This window comes from Terrapene carolina, unplaced genomic scaffold, assembly GCF_002925995.2.
Source record: "Terrapene carolina triunguis isolate 2854851 unplaced genomic scaffold, T_m_triunguis-2.0 Scaffold374, whole genome shotgun sequence".
Taxonomy (NCBI): Eukaryota; Metazoa; Chordata; order Testudines; family Emydidae; genus Terrapene; species Terrapene triunguis.
In genome coordinates this window covers 15665702-15686830 of record NW_020664725.1, presented here as the reverse complement: position 1 = coordinate 15686830, position 21129 = coordinate 15665702, and the positions used below count along the sequence as shown (strand labels likewise).

Genomic DNA, 21129 nt, shown 5'->3' with positions numbered 1-21129 from the left:
AAAGCTTAGTTTTCAAAAAATTAATATTAAGAGGAAAGTTTCCTTGATATTTTAATTCCAGTGGAATTTTTAAAAAAAAGAACTATTCCCCTGCGATATTTGCAACCCAAACGTGACTTTGTGGAGTTGCATTAGAACTTGAAAAATAAGGCTAGACATGATCTTTTTGTGCCTAGTTACGCAGGAGTCCATTTTCATTGTCTAAACTTAGACAAAACCAAAAATTAAACAAATGTAAATGGTGACAAGTAAACAAGAGCTGCAAAATTCTTTCAATTTTAGTGGTCTAAGGTGTTACACGTAAGGAAATGAAGTCCTTTCTGAATGTGCAAATTGCCACCACTGTACATAACTTCATAGGAGATGCGGCTGCTGTCCCCCTAGTTTACAATCTGCATATATTTTGTATAACATTTTTAATGACTCTAACTATGCCCCTTTAACAGTAAAAGTCATTTATGTGACCCCTCTTGCCCGATATTAAAGTTTGCTGTCTGTCAGAATCTTCTGATGACCTCTGCGAGCTTGAAATGTAAAAGTCTATGGCAAAAGGATAAGATTTTGGGGGTGTTATTTTTTCGTTGTCCCACTTGGGACATTTTATAAGGTGCCTGATTTTCAGACAGCGCTGAGCAGCAACTCCATTAAAATTGTATCTCTTCAAGGTAAGCACCCCAAAGTTGAGACTCCCAAAATCACTAGTCAGTTTAGAAAAGTGAGGCCGATAGCAATAAAACCTGGCTTGGCAACACTAAGATTAAACTTATCCACACAGTCAAATAACAGGTCAAATTCTGAGTTTCAATTTTAATAACACCTAGTCTCTATATAGAGGTTTACATGCTTTAACTAAGTTCCACAGATGCCTGTGGACTAGGTAAGTAATTACCTCCATTTTACAGAGCAGGAAACTGAGGCACACAATGGTTAGTACTTGCCCAAATCCACACAGTGAATTGATGGCCGACAGGAGATCAGAATGCAGGAGTTCCTGCTGCCCAGCCCCAAGATCCCCTCTGTCACATCCATTCGTATTGCCTGGTGGGCAATCTCAAAATTCTCAGTATCTATTTTCTTTACAAAAGTCTATCACTTGGTCACCATGAAAAGCCCAAACTTTTGTGGGACCCTCAAAAATGGCATGAGCTCCCTCTTTTGGCTCTCCAACAGGAGACCACCAACAAATCTTATCCCCCGAGTCTGGCTGCCTTAAGAATACTTGACTCTCCTACATAATCTTTCATCCAATGATCTTGAAGTACTTTCCAAACTCTTAAGTCCTCCAAAACCTGTGTGAGGGAGGTAGATAGTGGTATACCCATTTTACAGCTGGGATACTAAAGCCCAGCCAAACCAAGCAATTAGCTCAGGGTCCCCCAGTGACTGAGAGTTCTATTTGGAAGTCAGCTACCATATTAGTCCTTTTATTCTAAGCACTAGCCCATATTTCTCCCTTTGTAAGTATGTGGCTGTGTGCAGGCCGTGTGTTCTAGCAAAATTTCCTTCATGACCTCCTCCTTGCCAAAACGTTAGCTTTTGCTCTTGGCAAAAAAATCCCAACTTTCCTTTTGTCTCTGCAGGAGTAAAAGGTTTTTTAAAAATTACGTCATAGGCTAATTAAGAGCTCATCTTTTACTCCAAAAGGCAAAGCCAACTTTGAGAAGGATCTCAAATGCCTCATAACCTACATTGAAAACCTAAATTGGAGTAAATTAAACACATCGCAAATTCCTTACTTTGCGGGGGGAGGGAAGTACTGTGGAACCTAATGCCATAGCAGAGGGATAGTGATTGCATTTATTCTCCGTTTCATTAATAGTACTGTGTCTACACTAATTCTTTCTCTCTAGTCATGTTGATATGATTGTATGCATAAGCACATGTTGGTAGGTTACTTGTGTGTTTTGCCAAGATATTGTGTACAATCAAAAGGGTAATGTTAATTTGCTGTTAAATATTGTCCCACCTATCACACTCTGTCTACGTCTACACTGCCAATTGAATGACAAAACGTTTGTCTAAAAAGAACACTTCTGAAAGACACAAGTGTTGCCGCGACAAGCGCCTGTGTGAACAAACGCCCCTTGTTGGGGTTGGAAGTTTTTTTGTCGGCAGGAGAGCCAACAAACAGCGGCTACACTGCGTGACTTTTAGCGGCATGGCTGTAGCAACGCAGCCATGTCGCTAAAAGCTGTGTAGTGTAGACATAGCCCAAGTGTTTCACCTGTCAAGCAGGAGTTCTGATTGCCAAGCAGCCCATTCGTCACAGCCTGCAAGGCTGACACATGCGATACTAATTTTTAAGTTACTTTACTGGGTCATGGTGACACATTCAATTACTATTGTCTTTAGATGCAGTTTAAAGCTTTTAATGTACCCTACTATGATTTGAATATCTATTAGTCAGCCATAATGCCTGATTCATAGATATGTCACTGCCCATTGAGACTGTTAGAATTGATGGAAAGTTTAGGCCGATGCTTCTCAATTGTTTACTTTGCATCAGAAATGTGTGGTGTCCCACTTCTGTTTAGATAATATTCTGGAGTTTGCTTGGTTTTTTTTTTTCCTTTACTCCTCAGAAGAGCAGTATTCTTCAGTTGTCTTAAGAGGTACAGTATTTTTTTCTCTCACTTAGAGTGGTGAGGAATTTCTCCTTGATTCCAAATACTGTATTGACGTGTTTTTGAACACGTGATGAAAGTCAGTGATAGTCTTACTGCCATTGTGAGACCTACAAAAACACTTGTTCCCTCCACTGACTCTATAGGAATTTCCCTGTTCCCTGAGCTGCGTAACTATTACGTTCATTGTTGTTTCATTAGCAACAGATGAGAAAACAGACGACCAAATGGAAAAAGGGTAATTAGGGGGTGGGAAGAAGAGGCAATGTTATTTTCCAGCTGCTAAAATGGTACTAACAAACAGGGGAGACAAAAATGTTGCAAATGAGTCAACTGTATCCCTTTTCAAAGCTGTTCAAACTTGCTAAAATGTATCAATTTTGTTAAATTAACGTGTTTTACAATAAAATGTTGAAATTTAATTCATGCTTAAAGGGCTACTGTACATACAAGTATAGCCCATTGACCATAGGCCTCAAGCCTTCGGGTTTGTGGGTTTCCCCCCCAAATAAATGAGATGATAATCTTTTGGTGAGGTCTGTTCTGCTTGGATTGCTGTGAAACAGCACAGCAAGGCAAAAAATATTAATCTCCCAGGGAATCGTTTCCAATTGGTTTAGGATAAATTGTAAGTAATGTAAGTGCTTCAGCATGTGAGACATGAGTGGTTCAAAAGCAAATGAAGAGAGTATTCATTAATCAGTGCATCTTACTCAGGAAGGTCAAGAATTTTACGTCATTTCCTTAGTGTCTTTGTCTGTCATGTGATCTCATATTTGGATGTGGATGAAATGTTGAAAATACCGACTTGATTGTCGGAATTAGTAATGCAAATGTTTCTTTCTCCCCCTCCTGCATAGGCCTACGGAAGTGAAATGGTTAAGAGTAGATGATGAGATGCCTCAACACGTTGTAGTGTCGGGTTCAAACCTTCTCATTAATAACCTAAACAAAACAGATAATGGTACATACCGCTGTGAGGCTTCAAATGCGGTGGGGAAATCATCTGCGGATTACATGCTGTTTGTATACGGTACGTGAGGAAAAAACGCCATTCTCCTAGACTCATTTACACATAATTGCTACATACCACTCTCTAAAAGCTTTTGAAAAAGTAAACATTTTGCTTAATGCTGGAATTTCTGATAGCATCCGACGTATCCTCTCATTATATTTGGGGGTTCTGGGAAACCATTTCCTTCACTCTTTTCCCCCTGATGCTAGCCTCAGATGCAGAGCCTCTGATGATCAAAGTCCAGTAAGTGATGACTTCTCGGAGCTGTCATTGTGAGCTTGCCGTGGAGGTGGGATGTATTGTAAGATGCAATACAGGAAAAAGCCGGAGCAGAAGCTGGAGGGGTTGTGGGGAGGGGCTCGTGGAGGATTGGGGGGGGCTTAAATTATCCTCTGACAGTCCTGAATATTGTAGGACTGCTCCCTATGGTGTCTTATCTAATCTGTTGTGCAATATCTGCAGCAATGGTACAGGATTTTCTCTCCACTCTGTTTTTAGCAAGTTAAATGACTGAAGAATCAGCAAGTCATATCCAGATCATTACAAACCAGTAAATAAGCTGGAGGAATGAGATGTCTTATACATATCTATGGCTGCCAAACAGATACTAAAACATGCCTCAGCATCTTTTTAAAGTGCTGTTAAGTACCTACTTTAATTCTTCAGTTCCTCTGCATTATTTTACCATCACTTTTAACCTTGTTGTGCTCTTGTCATGGAGGTCGGGCATATAATGAAGATTCAGTGGACACTTGAAGAATGATCCCCAGTCTAATTATGAACAATTCCCTTGTGCTACATGTGTAAGGCTAGTTCTTTAGGAAGACTTAAGATGCATGGGTTTTTTCCCCCACTGCATTTTATAAATGCTGCCACCCCTAGTCTGTGCAGGTACCATGGCAGGCTCTAAGGACAGATCAGCATAAGAGCCAGTGGTCGTCAATCCTGACTGCTTCTAAAGCCCCCTTGACTTCTCGCAAGTATTGATAATTGATGTCATTTGAATTATGACAATTAAGATTGTGCTGGTATTGGGTTTGGAAGCTTTCTCTGGTTTAAAACTGACTCCATATTAGCTCCGCCTGGAACAATACGGCTCAAAATCCCGTGTGCTGACACAGATGAGGCAGCTTGAGCGCCCAACTCCTGACTTTCGTACACAAGCATTGCTGTACATGTACAATATTTGAGGCATTTATAAAAGGAGGCCCCTGTAGAAATGTATGTCTATGGATTTAATTAAACCCGGGGTTTTCAATATTTATTGCTTTGCAACTCCCTTCTGACCAGAAAAATTACTACGTGACCCCAGGAGGGGGGACTGAAGCTTGAGGGCCCGAGTCCCACCACCCAGGGTGTGGGGGCCAAAGCAGAAGCCCAAGGGCTTCAACCCCAGACTTGGGGGCCTGTAACCTGAGCCCCACCACCCCGGGTTGAAGCCCTCGGGCTTAGGCTTCTGCCCCAGCAAGTCTAATGCCAGCCCTGGCAATCCCATTAAAATGGGGTCGCAACCCACTTGGGGTCCCGACCCACAGTTTGAAAACGGCTGAATTAAACAAATGGTGAACGTTTCCAATATTTTCCCCTAAAGTGCCCCAGAAAAGGTCTTCTGCTTTTAAAGTGAAAGTTTATTTCATAAGACACACATCCATATTTCAGAGTCGTTTCTCTTCTCTGGCTCTGGTGGGGTGGGGGTGCATTCACACTGATGGTTTTTCCTTAGATCAACACCTGACTGACTTTGCAGTCCTAGAAGGAATAAACTCTTCATACTAAATGAGAACATGTGAAACAAGGCCCATGCTTATTGCATCAATGCAATCACACTTTCTGTATATTGTCCTAAACATCATAACTAAGGAGTTCATATGAAACTAGAACTATGGAATATAATAAAACAACAATGAAACGACTTTCCATTCCTTGGTGGCTTCATATACTACTTGTCCCATAAATGAGGATTTTAAACAAAATTTAGCAGATATTAAATGAACTGGTCTCATTCCAGTTCCTAGTGGGCTTCTCTTAGAAACAGCTCTAGTGGGAATGGCTCTAGTTGGAATCTCTGGCCGTTTCAGGCCAAGGATTCAGTGTGCTCTGGAAACTGAACTCCCTTCTGAATGTTAGACATGATCTAAGAGCGAAATTTTCAGAGCTCATGTTAGCACACGCTATCACTGATTTTGCTGTATCTGTTGTGTGAACAAGAAGTTTAGGGCTGTCAGTGCTCTACCTCTCATTGGCACATCGAATTCACAGGGAAAGACTGCAATTAAATTATTTTAAAAGAAATAAAAATTCCGAACGATTTTTAGCCTGTGCCCATAGTGCATACATGTGACAGCCATATAGGCATGATTAGCCGCTTTTATGGTCTGTCGGGGGTCCATGGTCAAGTAGCTTTTCTACATCCCATCGTATCAAGATTATGTAAAATCAAGAGTGTCTCAATATGGCTCGATACTCTAGATTGTATAAAGAAGTCCCTTGATGCTATGCATGTTCAGCCCAGGAATTCAGAGCTGTTGGTCTTAGGAGAGGTGGATTGCTCATGGCTTCCTTCTCTAGTGCACTGGTTCAAATCTACCCCAACTCTGTATTAAGGAATACAAATACTATGCTGTGTCCTGCATGGAAATGTGTCGGCAGTCTGAGTCCACCTCGTAATAAAGCATGCATGTCTCATAAGCCATCATCACATTGGGCATCTTTTTCTCTGCATGGAAACTGACCCGTGGAAGTAGCATCTACAAGCCTAGTGCAAAATGCATTAAAAGGTTTCCCTATTGCTTTCCTCTCTACCTGTTCCACGGATAAGTAGGACTTTATTCTCCAGGGCTGTCAATACAGGACTTTGTACCAGCACCAAATTGACCTTAAGAGAGAGAATAAGAAAATAGGGTTATTAGTCTGTCAAATCACTCCGTGTCTTAACAAGTCCCTTAATAGTTATCTGATGCAATAGAATGTAATGACTGCAGAAGAGCTGTGACCGTCTGACATGTCAGCCCTACTCCACCTCATCAAGATTAATCTCCTTATAAAATTAAAATACACATATGTTTAAATATAATTAAGTCTAAAGTGACTTCCGGCAGCAAGAACCTGCAAAGTGATTGCTGCGGAACTGTCCTTAACACACACACACACACACACACACACACACACACACACACACACACACACACACACACCCCTTTGTATTCTGCTGATGTGTTATAAGGATGTCTAATCACATACAAGATAAGACAAACTGAAAATGTTGTTGCTTAAACATTGATTTCACATTGGGAGTGACCAAAGACATTTGCTAGAAATCTCTAGTGTGATTAGCACATGAGACTAGACAATCATCTCCCCCAATCAGTAGGGACGAAACTGTCAGTAGCAGTTTCCCCTGGTGGAGACAGTGAAACACAAAATTCAGTTTTTCATCCTCCGTGACAAAGGTTGGTGATTTTCTTCTCATGCTTTGCTCTGTCTCCACTGGTAATAAAGAAACATCAGTGTAGTACCTTGTCAGCCTATCCCAAGTTAGGCGGATGATGAAGAAGTTATCTAACAAAGAAATGGACCCAGCTATTGCGGCTGCAGGAGAAGGACAAAATGTTTAAAGACATTCTTCATGAATGATCATTTTCCTTTAGCTGACTTCACAATGAAGCGAACTCCAAGGTAATGTTTCTTAACTTTCAGGAAGTTGTACTGAACACAATAAAGGTGCAGCATATAATTAAAGTTTGGATGTATTAATTAGAGAATTTGAGAGCTCACTTGGAGATAAAAGAGTAGCAGATGTGTCAGTGATGAAAAGTTGACATGCTTTAGATAAAATTTAAAATCAAAAGCCTATGAACCGTTTCATGCTCTATTATTGCAGAATGATTCCTTAGTTCAAAGTCTTGCTGACTACTTAACACATTCAGTTTGATCATTTTGGGGCATTGATATACATATAATTTTTTTTTCCTCACATCTTTTCTCATCTTTCCTCCTTCCCCAAGTAACTTTTGTGAAGATATGACACTCTATATGGTATAAATATTTTATACTGTATAGCCTAGCACTGTTTGGTGGCTTTACCAGGTCAAGTGTCTTTTATAAATTCTTTGTAAAGAAAAACAAATCTCTTCAGTTTTCTGGTTTTTTTCCCATCCAGGATGTGATATTAACAAAAGCTAGGGCAGCATTAAAATATTGATATTTATCAGTCACAAAGATATTGACTTTATTTAAAAAAAAGTCTCAATAAAATCTTGCATGCCTTGAACTTGATATTTAATAGTGACATTCTCATTTCTTTGTATTTATTACTAGCTTAGAAGTAGTTTTACATCCTGCAGAGATGTATTGATGGAGGAAGAATAATGAAGTTAACAGTTCTGGAAAAAGGGAATGAGAGAGACTCAATCTGCTGTGGATATTTAGTCTGTTAAGCACAGCAGGAACTCTCCCCTTCCCCACCAGAATTTTCAAATGTAAACGTAGAAAAATGACAAAGCACCATTGTCTTTCTTTGTACCTAGCAAATTGTCCTCCTTGTCATAGGAAGTTTGTGGTTTGTTTTTCTTATAGCTCTCCCATTCCATCGCTCTCTCCCATCAATGACTAATTTGTGCTAGGTTGTGTGTGTGTGTTTTTTTTTTTTTTTTTTTTTTTTACAGCATTTATAAATGACAACACAAGAGAGAAATTTCAGGCCAGATCGCTTCTGCTGGCATAAGTCTGTCTGTAGCTCCATTGCAATCAGTGCAGCTATACCAGCTGGGTTCTGGCTCTCTGTCTTTAAAGCCAGTTGGGAAATTTGCCCCCGCCCGTTTTTAGGGGAATAAAGACATCAAACAGCCATGCTGCTTTTCAGTGTCCTCGTTTCTCTCTTATCATTGTTGATCATTGTTGTGTTCTGCTTGTTTTTCTTAATTTGCCTTTTTATTTTCCTTTTTATTTTTTATCCAGATCCCCCCACAACTATCCCTCCTCCCACAACAACCACCACCACCACCACCCCTACCACCATCACAGGTATGGTACCTTCATGACCATTGGAAATGTCCTGAATGTGTATTGTCTTTTATGTCTATAAACAGAAGCCTGGGGGGGAGAAAAAAAATCTTTATTTTTCATAATATACAATTCTTGTACTGGTGTGTTATAATCTCAGGAAGTTGGACAGTCCTTACTGCAGGTGTTCTTGGAACATGGAAATTGACATATCAGACATGACTAACAGTCCGTTTAGTCCAGGACTGGTGGCTAATATCGGATACTTCAAATGAAGGTATAAACACCCCTGTAGTACATCTAACTCGGGGAGCAGATGTTAAATATCATGCTCACCCCAGTCGATATCACTTTCTGAGCTATTTATGCCCGGAAGCATGAAGTTTGTTTGTTTGTAACTTTGTCCAACTGGTATGATTACAAGTGCTATTCTTATTCATAGATGTTTCATCTATTTCTGAAACTTAACAAAACAAGCTATCTACCTCAATATCCTGCAACAATAACACCACCACCTAGCTCTTATATATGAGCCCACCAGTCAATTATGCATATTATTCTAATATTAAAAAGAATATTCTGTTCACCTTTTTTTAAGTTGCCTTTTAATTTTGAATTCCTATTTTCCTGTATTCTGGGACCAGGTAAATAGGAACGCCCAACTGTCCATAATACACCACTCATTATTTTACATCAATCCATCATCTCACCTCGTGCTCCTCTCCACAATAACTACATCTGTCTTCCTGGTCACTCCTCATAAGGGAGGCTTTTCTGATTTCCCCTGCTCAGCTACAATACTCTGCTCATTTTCATTGCCCTTTCCTGGATTTTTTTATTTCAGCTATGTTTTTTTTTCTTGAGATAGAGGTGACAAACTGACCACAATACTGAAGGTGAGAATGTACCATCGATTGTCCAGTGACTTAATATTTCCTGTATTATACTCCATCCCCTTCATAAAGCAGCATAACATTTTATTTATCTTTGTGACTCCCATCGTGCCTTAGCCGACTTTAACTATCCTACATTCCCACCCCCGATCCCATGTGATTTTACAACTAAATCAGAACTCACGGGTGTGGACAATTAATTTAAAACCTTCTTTCCAATGTGCCTTAACATGCTCTTGTCCCAGTGTGTTTCATCTGTCGTGTTGTCCAGATTTTGCCATGTCACTGTCTTCCTCCTTCCAGGTCCACTGTCAGCCTCCTTACTATTGAACTTCGGAACATGCTGGCATTAACTTTTTCCCATCTCAAGACTTGGCTATTTATTACAGTTTTTATCTTTTAACGACTTTTTATTCCATAATATGTCTTTAACTTCTCACCTCATCTTGTCAAAGTTTCCTTCAGAGCCTTTTGTGGGGAGACTTTTTATCAAGTGTCTCTTGGTCTAAAGGAATGCTGTAACTTGGTGGTTCTTTATCCACTGTTTTGTTAATGCTTTCAAAGAACTGTAAATGGTTACAGAGGCTTACTTACCCTTTCAGGAACCAAGCTGCTTTGGCCCTATTGCATTCTATTCATGTGGTGCTTTGTAACACTAATAATGTTCTCATTTTTGTCCTGGAAATGAAATTAAGTATTGCTAACATGTCATTTTGGGCTCACTTTTAGTACTTTTTGTATAGATGGGTACTCTGCTAAGCTACCCTTCCACACTCAATATCGTAGCTGTTTTGAATAATAAATTACATGTTGTTTGTAGCTCAAATGCTTCGATCGTTGCTACCATCCAAGACTACAATTAGGCAACCTCCATGCTGATTCACAGAGTTCTCCAACTTCTCCTTTTGGGTGCTCCTAGCTTCCTCACTCTTTTTTTAAATAAAAGTCACTCTTCTGGAAACTAAATCTCACTGGCTCTTGGTATGAGTCCCCCTTAACTGATGTTGAACTTGATTATATTACATCCTCTGTTATTTAGTGGCTTGATCCTATTACTGATGTTTGCAGATTTTGTTGCCTCACTGATTATTCGATATTCTGCATTTACCATTCACCCTTTGATCCCCAGGCTGCTGCAGCACCCCTCAGTATAAAATCTGTGCTCTTATGAGTTAGCTTTTGTAGCCACACAAATTCTTAGTCCTTCCCCCAGAGACTCGCTTGGATCAGAAATCTACTGGCCACCCCACCCCTGTAATCCAGGCTGTCTTTGTAGTTTTTAGTGTCAGTCATTCTTCAAAATGCACGTTGAACTGCTGATGCACTAGCTGGCTCCATCACTGTGCCCTCCCCTTCTCTCAAGTTTCCCTACTGTTCTTCCTCTGTAATCTGCCTTCTCCCATGTAACATTCCCTGTCAGCTGGCCCTGCCTTTGGAGCATTTCTGGAAGAGTTATTGTAATGGCCTTGGGACCTGAGGATGATGATCCTAATAATCTAAATTTAGCTCCCCGGATTTCTGACAGTTCACTTGTGGTTGACACAGACACATCAAGATCGTAAGATCTTCTTTAGACTCTGAGAGAGATCCACATGCCTGGTGAGATCTGACAGCCATTTATAGTGGGCAAGTCATGGGTATCGTATGATTCTTGCAGCAATCAAACACCCATTTTTGCCTGTTCCTGATGGTAAAAACCTCTCTCCCCTTACCTATCGAGTGAGTATAACAGGGTGAAAAAGACCCCAGGTACTCTGGCTTCTAAAACAGAGCTAAAAAACATGTTTAAACACCGTTTATGCTCAGCCATAACCCTCATCAGTTAATCTGGTTTGACCCGTGTGAGTGGGGCCAGACTGTGTTAGTGACATTGTACTCTGTTTTACTCTTAATCCAAATCGATGGGAACTTTTCCATTGACTCTAATGAGGGCAGAAACAGGCCAATTGTGCCAAATTCCTTGGTTTCAATGTGGACTTTCTGTTTCTGTCTCATTCTGTTGCTGGCCTATCAGCTTGAGATTTGAGGCCACCTTACAGATATACTTTAACCTCCTGATCCAGGAGCTGTATCTTCTCTCAGCACAGAATGCTTTTGTGCTAATGAACGAGCTAGCACTGAGGCGTTGTTAAACTGAAATTGCTACTAGAACAACTTTGTCAAATCCCTCTCTTTGATGGATGTGATCTTGCAGAGTTACTGTGTCTTAGCAAGCAGCTATATATGTATTTATCTTATCCTGAAGGCTCAATATCTGCACTCATGGAATTTAACATTTGCTCCTCTCTCCAAATAGATTAAAGGTTATGGAACTGAACATTTTCCATCTCCATTTCTACAGAGACTAGACAGTCTACTAAATTTAACTGGAAACCCAAGTCTGACAAATGGATATAAAAATTAATTTCCACTCTTCCCCTGCATTGTTTAGTTCATTGCAGCCCCTGTTAACCTTAGAAGCTTCAGCAGCCAAACACCGATGAGTAAGTTCCTGCAGTTTTATACTGAAGCTTATCTTCCTTTCTTCCCAGTAAAGGGTTTTGCAAGTGAAATCCATTTACAAACTAGCATCATTGCAAGAATTATGTACAGTAGTAGTGTAGAAATACTACTTAAAAGCCTCAAAGGACAATACATAACTTCTAATTGTATTGCCTCCAAAATACTGAAATGTTCTCTCATAGCAGGGGTGGCCAAATGTACTGACCCTCCGAGCCACATACGATAATCTTCAGAAGTTCCAGACCCAGGGCGTGCCTGCTTCAGCCCTGCAAGGCACATCTGCCGGGGCTCAGGGCTTCAGCCCCACTCCTGCTGAAGTCCCAAGCCCCGGCAGGCAACTCCCATGGGGCTGAAGCCCTGCGACTCTCCTCCTCGCAGGGCAGAATCCCGTAGCCCCACCACCCCAGTCTCATAGGTGGAGAATGGTGGGGAGGTGTGGGGGGGCTCTGCAAGCCACACTTTAACTGAAAACTCAAGCTGCATTTTGGCCATCCCTAGCATATAGTCTGAATACTGGTGATTGACTTTGTTCAGAGGTGGTAGAGTTCCTTTTTTCATGCTTAGTCTTCCACCCAAACCAATTCTAAGCATTTTTAAATGGGATTCTTCAAATCGGGGGAGATTTTATCTCCATTATGCTTCAACTTCTCTCCCTTCATTCCCCACACAAGCTGGGGACACACTCAGCTGGCATTGCATGGAAGCTGAGGGCGGTTCTGCCAGGACCCCATCTTCATAAGAAAAATGAGCTGTGTTTGAGAGAGTTTTCATTGGCAAAGCTCCTATTCTCTGCATTTACACTGCACTCCTTACCAGATGCCCCCTCCAGTGTAGAGAACGCTTCCTGATTCAGGTACTGAAGATGCTTTGAGGGCTCACTTTTTCTACCGTAAATAAGAACGGGCTTAGGAAGGGCCCATTTGTGCTTGGGCATGTTCAGTAGGTTCTTCAGCCATAGTCGCCAGTGGAAACACCTGTTTTGATGATTCGTATAAAGCCATACGTGCTAGGCGGTGTTGTACAGCCATTACAGGAAGGCATGCTTTCTACACCAGAGAGCTTGCGTCGCTGTAACAGATAATACGTTTTGTTACAAAATATGGCCCTTGATCTGTACAAAATTCCTCTCCAGCCCATTAACAATCCCTGTTCAGTGCTGCCCCCTTGCCAGCCAGCCACTGCCGTCATCAGCCATGCTTCACCGGCCAGCCACGCTTTCTTCTCCATACTCTAGATGACATCCTAAGGCAAGTCTTGGCATGCCTTCATTGTCCAATCAGTCCACTTCCTGAGCATAAGTGTCTTTCTCTCACTCTCACACTCACTCCTGATGTGACTGTGAAAGCTGCTGGCATGAACTTGACCTGATCAGTCAAGCTGAACTCTGAAAACAGTTCTGTAGTGCTGTGGGGAAGTCATGGAGCGTCTGAAAGAGCACAACCTTTAAACCATTTGCTCTGTCTCTGCTGCTTTGCTACTTACGATTTATCACATGATGGTTTGATCTTTTCAGTATCTACCCTGATTTTCTGACCATCCTTTGGCATTTCAGCAGTTATCACTGGCAAATCCTAGTTTTTATCATTTCAAATTGTCCTCGTGGCTTTGTTCATTAAGATGTACAATATGATACGGCAGAGCAAACTGCATAATTTAAATTGCCCCTGGAGTCCTCACTTGAAATACTGTTTTTGGACAGCTGTTCTATCCTGGGAGAGAAAAGTTCTTAATTTTTTTTAAAAAAAATCCTTCTCTTTGGTCATAATGTAGTATAAAAAAAATGGTCTGCCTTTTAAAGAATTTTTACCCTCTGTAGGGCTAATTTTCTTCCCCTCAGCACATAAACAATTAATTGTGTACCTGTACACTCATGTTGGTTGCCTCCCCTGCTATTGGGACTTGCGTGTAACATGGCAGCCGTTTTAACGGAACGTGGGATGTACTTAGCACACTTCTAGGGAATCCCTAGTGTTGCAGATTACATGTTTGAGTCTATATTGCATGGATGTTCCTTTATAACTTGTACAGAGACTCAAGTGCAATCCTGTAGCAATATCAAGGCTCCTCAGCAACTCCTCACATCCTGATCCTGGACTGGCAGGTTTCATATCAGATGACTTGCCTTTAAAATAATTGTGAAATCTTTTAAAATGTATTAAAACATTTTTTTAAGTTAAAGAGATGCTGAAAGGTTTAAAAATAAACACATCCTTATTGGTGATACCATAGATCAGCAGTTCTCAAACTGTGGGTCGGTACCGTAAAGTGGGTCACGGCCCCATTTTAATGGGGTTGCCAGGGCTGGCGTTAGACTTGCTGGGGCTCGGGTTACAGGTTCCCCACCTGGGGCTGAAGCCCTTGGGCTTTGGCTTTGCGCCCCCTCCCCCCCCCCTTGGGGTCATGTAGTAATTTTTGTTGTCAGAAGGGGGTCGCAGTGCAATGGAGTTTGAGAAACGCTGCCATAAATGGTTAAAACCAAATGGTAAAAGTAGAACAAACTTCTCAGTTTTTCTGCTGTTTTTAAATTTAAGCATTAGAAAGTAAAATTAGTAATCTACTTCCAAATCTTATGTAAATGCTCCACTGTTTAGGTTGCAAACACCAGAGGAGGTTGTTGAAGTAGAAATGAAGTATTTTTCATACATTTTCACTTAAATGTTAATGTTTTATTAGTATTCCGTTTTGTGAAATTTTAAATGTGGGGACTAAACAACTTGACTGTCTTTATATATAAATAAATAAAGTAGGTGTTGCCAACCCTGGAATGATTTCACACGTAAATATTCTGTAGGCTAAAGCTATAGTGCTGGTGCCTAAAAATTCCAAGGATTTCCTGCCTTCCCAGATGAATTCCTCTGAATAGCACTGAGTTCCTGTCCTAAACGCTCTTCCTGAAGGACAGGTTAAACTTAGATTCTGAAACTAAGTCAGTGGAAATTTTTTCCCCATCTTTGCATCGGTATCTAATATAAAAATGGGAACTCTTGTCTTCATTAGCTAAGAAAAACGTTGCACCATTTTAAAATTGGAATTTACATCCCAGAAAACTCATTTAAAATGATAAATTTATTCCCACCACAAGTTTGTCCTTTTCCTGATTTCAGCTGCTAGTGTGATGAACTACAGCTGTCTGGGATTTACTCCAGGAGTAATCCAAAAAAGTGATAGGTGGGAAGTATGCAGTAAAACGTATTCTTTGCTGAAAGGTATTTTGAGCAATAGGTTTGTGGGAGGTTCAGAGACCGTGTGGATTAATGGGGCTACATATGTACCAGTGGATGTGGAAGCTTTGTGCCTAATCGGTTACTATTGCTGACACTTTGTGATGCCGGTGCTGCTGTTCAGATGGATAAATGGAAAACTTATTTCTTTCCCATGAACTTCTACAATGGATGATGGTGGTTAATTCCAACCTGGTCTGGGCGAACTACAGATGGCCCCAGCAGCAGTTTTGTCTCCTTTTCTGAATGCTTCTTTAAAGATGCAGCAGTGTATACAACTTGACGTTTGAAAATCAGAAAATATGAATCTGAAAATAAGAGCCTCGCAGTACTCTGTCGTTGTAAACTTTGAATGTACACACACACAAAGCTTGGTGTTTGGTGCCACGCAATGCTTCACAGGCTGGTGCAGAGATTTTCACCGCTTAGTCATTCCTTTCCCCAAATTATTTATTGTAGCGTTCTTGGTTTCTGTAGAAGCTTCCCTGTGTCCCTGATAAAATGTCAGGTTAATTTACCGTTAACATCGTACTCCTCTGACATTTTCATCCAGTATGTGACCGCATTAAAGGGGAAAAGGGAGAGAATAACCTACATGCCTGCAAAGAAATAACTAAGCCAGTCTTACCCCACTGCTCTGTCAATAACAGCCAGAGCACTTTGATTTGTTTGTTACTTGTTTGTGATGAATAAAGTACTGCAGCAATCATTTTTACTTAATTGTGTATCTTCAGAAAACTTGTCTATTTTGAAGCAAGAGGACTGATGGAAAAATAATAAAACTGCTTATTCCACGTCTCCAACAAGATATAGTCTAAATATCTACTTAGTATTTTGTTGAGTTCAAAATTCACAGGGCTTCTCCATGACCGCTGGTATATCTAGTAGCTTCCAATATCTGTGCATGCTGTAGGAAGAGTCCTCATTCTAAAATAATAGCTACTAAACCCCTTATCCGGCAAAGAGAGGAGCATAGGCAAAGGTGTGGAGCCTTTTTGACTTCAGGGAGCTCTGTGCAGTTTCTCTTAAGTTTTCTTTGCAAGGCTGGGGCCTAAGCGAGAGTGCATATTGTAGGGCTTTCTGGAAGAAATGTTAAAAATCCCAGACCAAGTTGCAGCACCAGATCTAGAATGCTCTCTCTCCCCCTTACCCCCCCCCAACTACACAAAGTTACTCAGCAGATCCTGATTATTTTTGTGAAACATTTGGTCTGCAAATGAAGCTGTCTCGGGGGTGCAGTGCAGTACACCTCTGCAAAAGCTTTGAAGCCAACTTGGAATTATTTTACAAAGCATGATCTTACAATATCAAACACGGAGTCCATTCATCATTCTTCTGGGAAGACTTTAGAGATAAAGGATGGCTGCGGCTCGGCATTATATGTAGGCTTGAATTCACCTCATCCTCCCTCCTGCCACCATTCAGTTTAATTGAAGTGTAACATAAATGAAATGAAGCTAGGCATTAGGTCAGTGGAAATTAATAGATTTTTTTCAGTATTCCTTTTACTATCTCTTATGGATTTGAAATAAACCGGAAAATAATATTCTTTTCATAAATACACAGAGCATTCATTACTTAGGGCATTGCTGTAAAAATGGTAACATCAAGGGAACTCATGCTTGCCCTGGCTTTCTAAATGTGAAGAAATCTGAAAAAAGCAGATGGAACACGATTTCAGTGAGTCTGATTGGAAAGCCTATTGGCTCCTTTTTTACTTTTAATGAAGGAAATAAACTAGAAAGGAACTATATTGTGTTTGTACTTCTTAGTTTGGTTTAAAGACTGACACGTGAAATGGGTGCAGTTGAGCCTTATGTGCACTTTTAGATGCTACTCTTCTATCCATTCCGGTATGGGGTTTGTTTTTCAAAAGCCCCAGCGAATCTGTAGCTTCTTAAAGATAGTAACACTGCAGTTCATTTGGAAATAGAAAAAGCATTTTAAGTTTAGGCATTTAATTTTGTTCCTAAGATTTTCGTTTTCATTTATGCTGTTCATTCTGTTCAAGACTATGGACTAATTTATGGATTAGCTTTCAACCCGCAGTCTGTCACGCTCAGTGAACAATTTTCAGTTGGAGAGAAGCCATATGAAAGAATGAGAATGTGCCACAGTGGAGCGCTTGTGCCACTGTTTCAACTAAATATTGCCCCGCTGCCTCTGAAGCAATGCATTTTTTTGCTACTTAGTTAAATGGCTGGTGTCTAAAGACTTGAATGTTGCCAGTGTTTTCCCATTTTGCAGATACCTTCATATTCTACCACAACATAATGTGTATTAGAGGTTTAATTCAGTCAAGTCCTGGTCACGGTAAACTGAGTGAGTCCTATGTCTGATGCAAAAAGGAAATCAACATTAAGTGAAATATGCAACTTTATATCAGCGGAGAAATTCCTTCTTGGGATACCATGTTTGATGATACTCATAAAACAGCTATCTAGTGCAGTGTCTCTCAACCTTTCCAGACCACTGTACCCTTTTCAGGAATCTGATCTGTCTTGTGTACCCCGAGTTCCACTTCACTTAAAAACTACTTGCTTACAAAATCAGACCTAAAAATACAAAAGTGTCACAGCCCACCGTTAGTGAAAAACTGCTGACTTTCTCATTTTTACCATATAATTATAAAATAAATCAATTGGAATATGAATATTGTACTTACATTTCAGTGTATAGTATATAGAGCAGTAAAAGTCATTGTCCGAATGAAATTTTAGTTTGTACTGACTCCACTGGTGCTTTTTATGTAGCCTGTTGTAAAACTAGGCAAATATCTAGATGAGTTGATGTACCCCCTGGAAGACCTCGGTGTACCCCTGGTTGAGAACCACTGATCTAGTGAACACAGTAGGATTATGGATGTGTAGAACTGGAAAGGCCATTGGATTGTTTTTACTACACCACATAAAACAATTTTAGCTGAGCCTTACTAATTAAAATCTGATTCTTTTGTTTTACCTTAAGATGAACAATGCGTTTACTCCACCTCAATGTTTTGTTGTATTCTTCCTTCTATCCTCTGTACTCACCTCAGAATAGAAAACATCCAGTGTCCGCACCATAGGATAAAATTCATGTGATTGTTGCTATCCTCCATCACTAGGGGACTTGATCAAATGCCTGCCGAAGTCACTGAAGACTCTCATTGACTTCACTGGACCTTTAAACTAGGAAAATAACACACAGCTCCCTCCAGAAATTGGACCGTAAAGTTAATCAGTGGGGTGACATGGTTCTCCTCAGTATGAAATAAAACTAAAAGTGGGTAACCATGCTAAAATCCAGAGAATTATTTTAAAAACTAGTCAACCCATGGTAAAATCATAAGAGATTCTAGCAGTAGCAGCCCGCACAGTCTTTCCCGTTACTGCTATATTTCTTCTCTTACGCCAAGCAGAACAGTAGTGTTCTTGAGTGATTTATACACCATTTTGCATATACTCATTAGACTCGTACCAAAGGAGCACAGCAACAGGCTAATTTTCTCTCTCTCGTGATGCAAAATAATCTTCCTTAAGTGTGTGTTGTTTTAAATCTCTGAACATGAGATCATTCCTCTGCAGTGCAGCATTGTACCATGTGTTAAAAGAAGTAAAAATATGTATACAATCCTTGTTCTGAAAGAAGATGGTGGAGTTGAGAAGGACCTCCAGAAATCACGTTCTAAACCTTTAACTGGTCTGTGTTTCCTGCTGTAATCATCCAATCCATTTGCTAATCATAACTTTACCATTCCAGCTGCAGCAAACATGTTGTTTGACTTGGATATTTGTTCTCGCTTATAAACTGCTTGAGAACTTTATTTTTGTAAAGCTGTTGGTCTCTGTCCCCAGAAGAGGAAGCGAGATGCACTGTCCAGTTCACACTGTTTCTTGACTAATATCTTTTCCAGCATATGAGTACAAGGTTGCTTCTAGCACAGTTTTATTTAATCTTAATGCTGACATAACTTTTTTTATTTCAGGAAGACAGTAAATTGAGACTGTTTGTAGATGCCAAGATGGTATCTCAAGAGCTGACAGTTCTGTAATTCTTTCTAAACAACACTCCCTACCCCCCCCTCCATTTTGCCTTTCACCATTTGCTTGTTTAAAATAAGGCATTATCACAATGCTGCTTCCAAAAGGATAAAGTCCCACTCTTGTTCTCATTTTTGTTTTGGAAGGCTTCCATGCTGCCTTCACCAAAGTTCCCAGCATGAGAACGAGTGCTAGCATATTAAGAACATGTTAGATTTGATTGCCAAGATCAGAACAGTATATGTTGGCAGTGGGAACAGATTAATGATGGCTTGATAATCTGTCATGCAAATCTTGGTGTAGAGTTTGTTAAATTGTGCTTTTTTTTTTTGCTTTGATATTTAAAGCGTGCAGACTTTGAATCTGTAAGTATTGTGTACTCCTTGTGTGATTCTCGTCTTCACTGATGGTCCAGAAATTCAAACATAGACTGTCCTTAGCTAAATTACGGAGGAATAGCCCTTCATGCTTCCTATTGCTTATTCTGAGTGTGGAAAGACTACAGTTCCTATGGTTCTGAGGAGAGCATGTTAATTGAGGGGGAACGCCTATGTGAAATTGTGTACTGTAATTATAAAACTAAACTTCCTGGCTAGTTTACAGAAATTATATGTTTTGGAGTGCTGCTCTGCACTTTGACAGATGCTTTTGTTCATTTAAACATTGCCTTTGTAGTCCAAATGTAGTCCTTTGAAGCCCCTTTCTGATGTGAATGACCACGTCTGTACTTTACTGAGAGTTTGCGAATGTTTTTGTAAGTATTGACAATTTACAGATACATTCTGAATAACCAGCCTATTCTAGCATGCAACCAACAAATGCATGTAGTAACGATTTTCTGACCCCATTCAGCATAGTAATGGGAGTCTGAAAGTAGAACCAGGTGTCAGTCAACAAATGGAGATGGATTTTCCATTTACAGTGTTGTTGCTGAATAGACCCAGTTAGGATAGGGAATTTTGGGAAGATAATCTAATCGCCAGGACACTCAGAGATGAGGTGGTAGGAAGTTCATCCAAAATACAGTTTAGTCTTTATAAACTGTCTGTGTGTTCACATTAAGCAGCAACTCCAAAAATATTTCAAAAGCCTTTAACAAAGCTTCACAGTTTGATGTGAAGCAAGTTTTCTAAACCAATATATTCGAGGTTAGATGAAAACAATGCAATATATTTAACTTGTAACATATGACACTCAGCCTCTTGAAAAATAAATGCTTTCTTCAGAGCTTAGCATAAAAGACTAAAAAAGGATCAGAGATCAGGCGATATTTCTCAGCAGAGGAACTGGCAATCTCCACTTGCCGCCCCAGTATTCTGCGAAGACTTGTACTTTTCAATCAAATGAATGTCTCATTGGTGCATGATTCATTAGAAACCAAGCAAAAAGGCCACCTACAAATTTAATAAGTGTTTCTGAGTGAATGTGGTCTGTGAAAACACTGTGTGCTAGTCCTCATCATCTCCCTGTTGCTTAATTGTTACCTCCTGATCAATCCTAAAATGAGCTGGATGTCGAAATTAAACCATGCATTATAGCACTTATAGGTTTCTTGGCATCAGCTGGAGGATGGGAAACTTGAGGCTGATTGATTGACTTCTGATTGGTAATGAAGGACCAGGGGTGAACAGGCTGGAGGGGAAGATTTTAGTGAAGGCAATGTTTGAATGTATGAAACCATTTCCAGGCTTTTAGGTCTCTGTCCTAGTTTTGAGCATCTGTGTTTTGGGAGTACTTAACCAAAGAGTTGACACTGGTGGTGTTCCCCACATTTCATGTTCCCCTTAGCTCTTGACCAACAGTAAATATCCTCCTGGCAAGACTCCAGAAAAACAAAGAATTTACTGTTTT

General features: G+C 40.2%; 1 protein-coding gene across 1 annotated transcript in view; it reads left to right on the top strand.

Moving 5' to 3' along the window:
• Positions 1 to 21129, top strand: part of CADM1 (cell adhesion molecule 1) — a 290324-nt gene that overhangs the window by 239949 nt on the left and 29246 nt on the right. The window contains exons 7-8 of the mRNA XM_026657898.1: positions 3485 to 3657; positions 8596 to 8661. Coding sequence (XP_026513683.1) covers positions 3485 to 3657; positions 8596 to 8661 — 239 coding nt within the window. The remainder of the gene's footprint in view (positions 1 to 3484; positions 3658 to 8595; positions 8662 to 21129) is intronic.